Source organism: Triticum urartu, chromosome 1 (assembly GCF_003073215.2).
Source record: "Triticum urartu cultivar G1812 chromosome 1, Tu2.1, whole genome shotgun sequence".
Classification (NCBI taxonomy): Eukaryota; Viridiplantae; Streptophyta; class Magnoliopsida; order Poales; family Poaceae; genus Triticum; species Triticum urartu.
The window spans coordinates 543,778,075-543,786,202 of NC_053022.1; the positions used below are offsets into that span (position 1 = coordinate 543,778,075).

Genomic DNA, 8,128 nt, shown 5'->3' on the forward strand with positions numbered 1-8,128 from the left:
GTAGGTAAATGATAAAAAGAGAATTTTTGATGCGGAGTGCTACTTGGCATAATTTCAATGCAAATCTTCTTAATTGTGACATGAATATTCAGATTTGAAAGATTCAAGACAAAAGTTTATATTGACATAAAAATAATAATACTTCAAGCATACTAACAAAGTAATTATGTCTTCTCAAAATAACATGGCCAAAGAAAATTATTCCTACAAAATCATATAGTCTGGCTATGCTCTATCTTCACCACACAAAGTATTTAAATCATGCACAACCCCGATGACAAGCCAAACAATTGTTTCGTATTCTAACTTTTTCAAAACTTTTTCAATCTTCACGCAATACATGAGCGTGAGCCATGGATATAGCACTATAGGTGGAATCTGGGGCTACTTCCTGACAAAGATGAATTACCCGTTCCACCTTAGGCCGGCCTGTGACACTGATTCTCTGGATAACTGGTGGTTGCAGTCCTTGGATGGAATTCCTTTTCAGCCAAGCTAAGACTTCACCTCCTGGGCATTTGCAGAATCTGGGGCATTTACCTCCTGAGAATCTGGGGCATTTACAAAGATGAGCTAACAGAATTTTCAACCTGAGGACCAACTGATTTCCTGGGCATTTGCAGTGCCATATTTGATGAGCTGCACTCCTGGTTACAGGCTGGAATCAAATTGGTCATGTGGCTAGGGTAGTTGCTCTGCTCAGCCGTGAATACACGAGTGCATTTGTAATTACTTCCTAGGATTTTCTTTTCCTTTCTCTTTCTCTGTTTTCGAACTTGTTAGAGTTGTTTCCGTGTGCTCTCTCGGCCATGCATCTTGGCTGCGTTTCGTCAAAAAGTAGGACAAACAAAAGCTCAACCAATAGGCTACAACCTTATTCTGAACATTTGTCTACAGAACTTGTGTATCCCTCTTTCTGCTTCTTCTATGTCCGCTGCTGGGTTGGCTATGTACCACAAAAACTCTCTAGCATTTTGCTGAAAAGGAGTTACTGTTATGCTTGTTACTTTGTTTCAGGTCTGATTCCACAAGTTTCTTAGCACTTCTGACATAGCTCTGTTCTTCTCGCTACAACAGGAGCAGAAGCCAGAGGGTCCTGAGAAGCAGGAGGACAAGGCGAGCGCCAGCGCAGGAGGGGACGAGGGAAAGAAGATCTCGGAGGTGGTACGTGTGCTCTCTCTTCCCTCTCCTTGGCACGCACGTAGTACGTGTGCCCACAATTCTATCCTCTCTGAAGCACAATCCATTGCCTTGTCTGATTTTATCTATTAGTTTGCACCTAAGCAATAAGTGAGTTTCTCACTGTCCAATCCGGAGGCAGTTTGTCCTTATCATCGCAACCTCAAATTCAAAACCATCGACTTTTTTTGTCCAAGCTCTTTAGCACTGCATGACATGCTGCTGGCGGTTTTGGTTCAGGACCCCCGCCCCCCCGGTGACTCCACGCAGGCTGTGGTTCGGGACCCAGAGCAGCCTCCGGCCAACCGTGGGATGCGTGCACTGCCCGGTCTCCTAGGTATGTCAAGTGCATACTCATCACGGCCTTCTCTGCAAAATTTCATCCTAGAATTTCAATATCCATTCAGATTGTAAATGTTTCATATGCGTATTGTTACACCTGCTTAATGGAGTACTTACTTTGTACTTACAGGAAATGATCTCAAGTCTATCAGCCAGCTTTTCAACGTCACGGCCGCCACAGTGGGCTTGGGGCTGCTGCCTTTTGCCTTTCTGGGGATTACGATGGTGCCAAACAAGTCCCTCTTGCACAGTGCATCGACATCAACCTGCCGCGTCACTCCCCATGATATTGCGCGGCTGTACGCGGTGGTAGGCATGGGCCTGGCCATCGCCATCACGCAGTACCTTGCGTCGCTGCTCGGCGCTTCTGAGAAGGAGGAGACGGCGGAGCTGCGCCGAGTTATCGTCTTCATCGCTGCTGTGTCGCAGCTGGGACTTACCGTGTGCTTCTTCTGGAGCCTTATGCTTGCCGTGTCACTTCGGATGGGGAAGGCGCACTGCTGGCCACAGGGCACGATGGCTGCGATGCTGACCGGGATGGCCATCTCGTCCGTGCTGAGCGTGTACATGTTGTACATAGGCATTGCGTGCGTCTTCGGGGCCAACACCAATTGACAGCCTGGATGTGCATGGAGTTCTTCATATGGCATTATGGCTTCACTTCTCCATATATAACTAGTACTGAAACTCGATGACCGGTTTGGCACTTCAGTTGTAAGCGCTTTGTGCCTCGTTTAAATTAGTACGGTACTTTGGAAACCTGATGATGGTATGTATGCCTGAACATTTGCGACTTCAGTTGTAATGAAAACATGGTCACTTCTAGTTCTAGTTCTAGTCGTCCTTATCTCAGTCGAACGACAGAAACCTCTATAAATCTAAGCTAGCCAAGTAATAACTCCGGTGGTTGGAATCACTAGCTGACACCTCTAATTCCACTGAATCTGTACATGTAAACTAGAAAAGCCTCTTAAGAAAAACTAGAAAGTGTGCACAAATCTAAAAAATGGCAGTGATCATTACAAACACCTCCACAGATTGAGGAGCATCAACTTGTTTACGAACAGGCACCCACTGATGGAACACAAAAAGGTTGGAACTTGACGTGACAAATGAATTCTTTGAACCGACGCAACTGATGAACATCTAGTCATTAGCACTAGAGTCAACGAGCCAATGGGTCATCCAATTGAGCAAAACAGTTCGTGTTATGTATTTGTTTTTACTAGGCGCCCAAGCAGAAGATCATGAACTTGTTCTCCGGCAAATATATTCCGCAGAGAAAGAACACTTCCTAGAACCCACAGTTTGCTATGCAGCACCGCAAAGGCTTGTTGTCAGGAACACAAGAACGCTACAATGCTTAATACTTTCAACATTCCGTAACAAGAAAGTTCATGTTGCAAGTTTTCCAAGGAGCAAGCACTGCAAAGGATAACATCATTTTAGGTATCGGATGTGTTACCCCACCCTACGAAGAACTCGTTTACTGTCCTTAAGCTCATCTTCTTCCGGATCCAATAGAGGAACCACGTCTTTAGAAAACCTTGCAAGCTCTTCTTCGAATTTCCTCAAGTTGTTTTCTCAAACTTCTACAGGCCTTAGGTAGTTCATCTGAGCGTTGCTTAGTCCATCGATCTATTTATTCATTTCAATTCAGGATTAGAGAAAGGAAACCAACCACTTTGAAATGTGATAAAAGGTTAGAAGATAACAGGTTATCTGGTGAACTCTGTTTGACTGTGTTGTTGCTAAGCAAATCTGGCTTGAGATATCTAATGTTCTCTCTTGTGATCTGGGCAACAACTACTTATCAATTGCTAGATTCTGGCCAGCTCAAAAGAAAGAGATGGTCTTGAACTCTGTTTGTGCCTGTGTTATGTGGTGCATTTGGAAGTTCAGAAATTCTATGGTTTTAATAATGTGTTGTGGTCTGACCTTAAGCAGATATGGTGGCAGATTCATTTGGCTCTCAAAAAGTGGATGATCCTATTCAAAGAGTCCCCCTTAGAAGAGCTGAAGCTGGTTTCACAAAAGATAGCGCTGATTCTCACCTCCCCTTCCATATTGACTGTGGGTGAGAGCTGTGTTTTGATTTTCGGCCGCAAAATGTGTATTTCGGCCGAATTTCGGCCATCTCGGCCGGAGGCGAAAAGTATATTTAGGCCGAAATTGCTCAAATTTAGCAAATTTTGGTCAAATTTGAGTCAAACTACAGTCAAAATTTGGTCAAATTTCAGCCGAATTTTTTGAAAATGGCCGAAATTCGGCCATCTCGGCCTAGGGCGAAAAAAAGCTCAAACCGAAAATCAAAACACAGGGTGAGAGAAGTGCCGAATCGGTGCAGGATACTGCACCGGAACGGGGATACGCCCAGATACGCGTGTCCCTACGTATCACATTTTTTCGAATTAAAATAAAGAATAAAAATCGGAATACGGCTGGGACACGCATGGGATACATCAGGGATTCATAAGGGCCTGCTACCACTCGACTCTGCAGCCCATCAGACGGACTAATCGATTGGATAAATAAACCTAATCGCTGGAATCTTTCCTCTCGCCGTCACCTGGCAGTTGCCAAATCGCTAGACTCGATAGTTTCGGCGCATCTCCAGACTGCCTTTCGGCGCCGCCGGCCAGAACTCACAGTTCGTCTCCATTCTTCAAGTCTTTGCCATCCGGAATCTGTACACAAGTAAGGTTCAATCCATTGTTTCAGGATCTCTGGTCTTTTGCATGATATGGATTAGGATTTAGGGGAGAACGAAGGGCATCTAGCTATCTATTTTTCTCAACGTTAGGCAACGTCAATCCTCTAACAAGTATACCAATCCTAAATTACCCCCTATGGAGATACTCATCCTCCCAAAGAAATTGTTTTTTGGTTATGATTTTTTATGCATTTGCACATATACTCGCCGTATCCCCGTAAGTCTATTTTCAGGAAATGCCGTTTTCCCGTATCGCCGTATCCGTATCCCCGTGCCCGTATCCCCGTACCATGTAACATAGACTGCAGGTATCTTGAGCCTCGACTCACTCTCCAAAATGTCACTAAGGATGGGGGGAGAGATTGCAGGTATGATGCCTCCTGACCGCTGCACACCTCCAAATAGCCCTGGGAAGACCTACAAGTACTCATCGCTGCTGAGCCCTGTCACACCTCCAAATAGCACTAATCCTCATGTCAGCATGTGCTAGTTGGAAACGTCACCAACATCTCTTTATGTGAACCATGCCCACCACCACCACCACCCCTCCGTGGATATTTACAATGTTTTTTTACATCAATACACGTGTATCATGAATTATCCAACTATATTTTTTCACTAAAAAACCCGACCGCGACAAATGAATACAGAGCAACTAATTGTGCACTAATCGAATAGTTTATGAAAATGAAAGGGGTCGCTTTTAGAGTAGAAACTTCAAGGCAATAGAGAGTCTACAATTTGAGGAGCTCTAACAATGGGACAACATGCAAAAGGTAGCCTTTAGATGTCTCACCTTGGTCCCAGCTAGGAATTCTTCCCCTTAAATAAGGTGTAGAACAGCTACGTCTCTCCTCGATCAGCACACACCACCCGAATTAACTCACCCATCTTAATGTCCTGCAAATTCACCGGTAAATATACCAACACTCTTAAATAGTTATGGTTCTTCTGGAAATTACTTTACCACACACAACACAACGCATGCATTGAATGGACGGGTAGGGAGGGGGGGCTCAGAACTGTAGGGGAAATATAATGTATAATGAATCAATACATTAGCAACTGCAAGAAGTAAAAAATTGCATTAATATATTAGCAGCTCACTATACTTGGAAGACATCTGCAACAAATTGAAGGAGACAGGGAGATGTGGGAGCTACAATACATGAGCATGAACAAAAAATATCGATGCATTAGCAACCGCAAGAAAAATTCACATCAACATATAAGCAGAAAATTTATATCTATTATCTGTTATGTGTAAGCAGCAGCAGCACACACACAGCCCAAAATTGCATCATTATAAATAGCTAGAGAATTAATTAAGCAGAACAAAAGAAGCAAGACAAAGTCACCCAGTGTCCACGTAATCTACCACCCACCGCGCCGCCATGGTGCATATGGACAACAACTGCTGCATGTTCCCTTCGCTACTGCTCCTATGAGAAAACTGGAAATAGTCATGTACTCAAGGTTTAGAAAGCTTAATTACTTTTTTTTTGAAAATGGAGGTTTACCCCCGGCCTCTGCATTATGATGATGCATGCGGCCCTCTTATTAAAAATCCAGAAAATATCATCGTAAAGGTCTTACAGCTCGCAAATGGAGCAAAACAGAGTACATAAACCTGAAAATTACAAGCGGACAAAGACAACCGATACGGTGATAATAAGGATAAGCTCTCTAGACTCCTATCCTGTTATGCGTACGTCATCCGAACCGGTTGAATATAACCCGAGCCACCATCTCCCATTGGTTGCACCCAGTAACCAAAGGCTCCTTGGAGTCCATAGGAGTGAGTAAGGACCACGTACGGTTCCAATCTGTAGCTCTGAAGATAACCTGCAAAAAGGTTAAGTTGTGTTGTCTGTTAAAAATCATATCATTTCTGCAGTTCCATATAGCTCATAATAACGCACATATTCCAATCCGAATACGAGCTGTCGTGATCTGTTCAACCCCAGCTAACCACGTCCCAAACAAAGACACAATATCTACTGGAGAATTGATATTAAAAGCTATATGAATCGTTCTCCAAAGTAACTTGACAAGTGGGCATTCAAGGAATAAATGTTGGATCGTCTCATTCTGAGCACAAAAACAAAACCACGAATTGCCTACTCATCGCCTCTTAAGTAAGTTTTCCTTTGTGAGTATTACTTGCTTGTGGACAAACCACATAAAAAATTTAATCCGCAAAGGAACCTTAACCTTCCATATATGTAGTGACCTAGAGAGGGGGCCAGAATTGATCAGATCCGTATAAAAAGATTTCACCGTAAATATCTCATTTTTAGTTAACTTCCATTGTGTTGAGTCCGGCATGTCGGAGAGTCGAACTTCAATCAATCTCCGAACCAAATGCATCCAGGCTGTCCATCTCTCACCCACTAACATACGTCTGAACTGGATGTTCAAGAAAATAGTTTGAAGGACGATACCTACGTAATCCTCCTTATGTTGCACAATATTGTATAGGATGGGATATTGTAAGGCCAGAGGCGTCTCTCCTAACCATGTATCTTCCCAAAATCTTGTTGACATCCTGTTTCCAACCAAGAATTTGACCCTATGAAAGAACATATCCTTCGTTCTCATAAGTCCCTTCCAGAACGGCGAATCAGTCGGCCTGATGGTAACCTGGCCTAGCGTTTTCGAGTGTAAATACTTATTGCGTAGGATTTGAGACCACATGCCCTCCGGCTCTGTCTCTGACCTGTACAACCATTTGCTCATAAGACATTTATTCTTAATTTCCAAGTTCTCAATACCTAGACCCCCTTGGTCTTTAGGTCGACAAAAGATATCCCATCGCGCGAGACGGTATTTCCTCTTGGCCTCATCAGACTGCCAAAAGAAACGAGATCTAAAGAAATCAAGTCGCTCTCGGACCCCTTTCGGAATTTCGAAGAACGAAAGTAAAAACATTGGCATGCTAGTCAATACTGAGTTAATCAAAACTAGCCGACCTCCATATGACATCAGCTTGCCCTTCCAGCAGCAGAGTTTCTTTTCAATTCGTTCTTCAATACATTTCCATTCTTTATTGGATAACTTACGATGATGAATCGGAATACCCAAGTAACTGAACAGTAAGGCACCTAATTCGCATCCAAACAATTGTGTGTATGTACGTTCCTCGTCTTTGGCCTTCCCAAAACAGAACACCTCACTCTTATGAAAATTGATTTTTAAGCTAGACAATTGTTCGAATAGACACAAGATAAGTTTCATGTTACGTGCCTTAGCCATGTCATGTTCCATGAACAAAATAGTGTCATCGGCATTTTGTAGAATGGACACCCCTCCATCAACTAGATGAGGAACTAGACCCTCTACATGGCCATGCTGCTTGGCCCTGCCAATAATGACGGCCAACATATCTGCCACAATATTGAACAGAAGAGGTGACATGGAATCCCCTTGTCTCAACCCCTTATGCGTCTGGAAGTAGTGACCGATGTCATCGTTCACCTTAATTCTTACACTACCTTCCTGGACTTGAGTATCCACTTGGTTCCTCCAGGTTTCACTAAAACCCTTCATGTGCATTGCCTGCTGAAGAAAAGGCCATTTTACTTTATCATAAGCCTTCTCGAAATCCACTTTGAAGAAAACCCCGCCTAGTTTCTTCGAGTGAATCTCATGAAGTGTTTCATGTAAGACGACCACTCCTTATAGTATGTGTCGTCCCAGCATGAAAGCTGTCTGACTAGGTTGAACCACTGAGTGAGCAATTTGTGTCAATCTATTGGTTCCTACCTTTGTGAACATTTTAAAACTCACATCAGCAGGCAAATGGGTCAGAATTGTTCGATCCGAACCGCCTCATTCTTCTTAGGTAACAACGTTATCGTACCAAAGTTGAGGTGAAACAACTCCAAATGGCCA

General features: G+C 43.5%; 1 protein-coding gene across 1 annotated transcript; it reads left to right on the forward strand.

Annotated features, from left to right (window-relative positions):
* Window positions 1-899: 899 nt before the first annotated feature.
* LOC125538512 lies at window positions 900-2,325 on the forward strand. Its single transcript, XM_048701798.1, has 3 exons — window positions 900-1,164; window positions 1,420-1,516; window positions 1,652-2,325. The coding sequence occupies exons 2-3, from the start codon at window positions 1,492-1,494 to the stop codon at window positions 2,134-2,136; spliced, it is 510 nt and encodes a 169-aa protein (XP_048557755.1). The 5' UTR covers window positions 900-1,164; window positions 1,420-1,491; the 3' UTR covers window positions 2,137-2,325.
* The last annotated feature ends 5,803 nt before the right edge of the window (window positions 2,326-8,128 follow it).

Coding starts and splice junctions, on each gene's coding strand:
- LOC125538512 (XM_048701798.1), top strand. CDS start 1,492: ATGCGTGCACTGCCCGGTCTCCTAG. Junction 1,517..1,651: donor TGCACTGCCCGGTCTCCTAG/GTATGTCAAGTG, acceptor TTGTACTTACAG/GAAATGATCTCAAGTCTATC.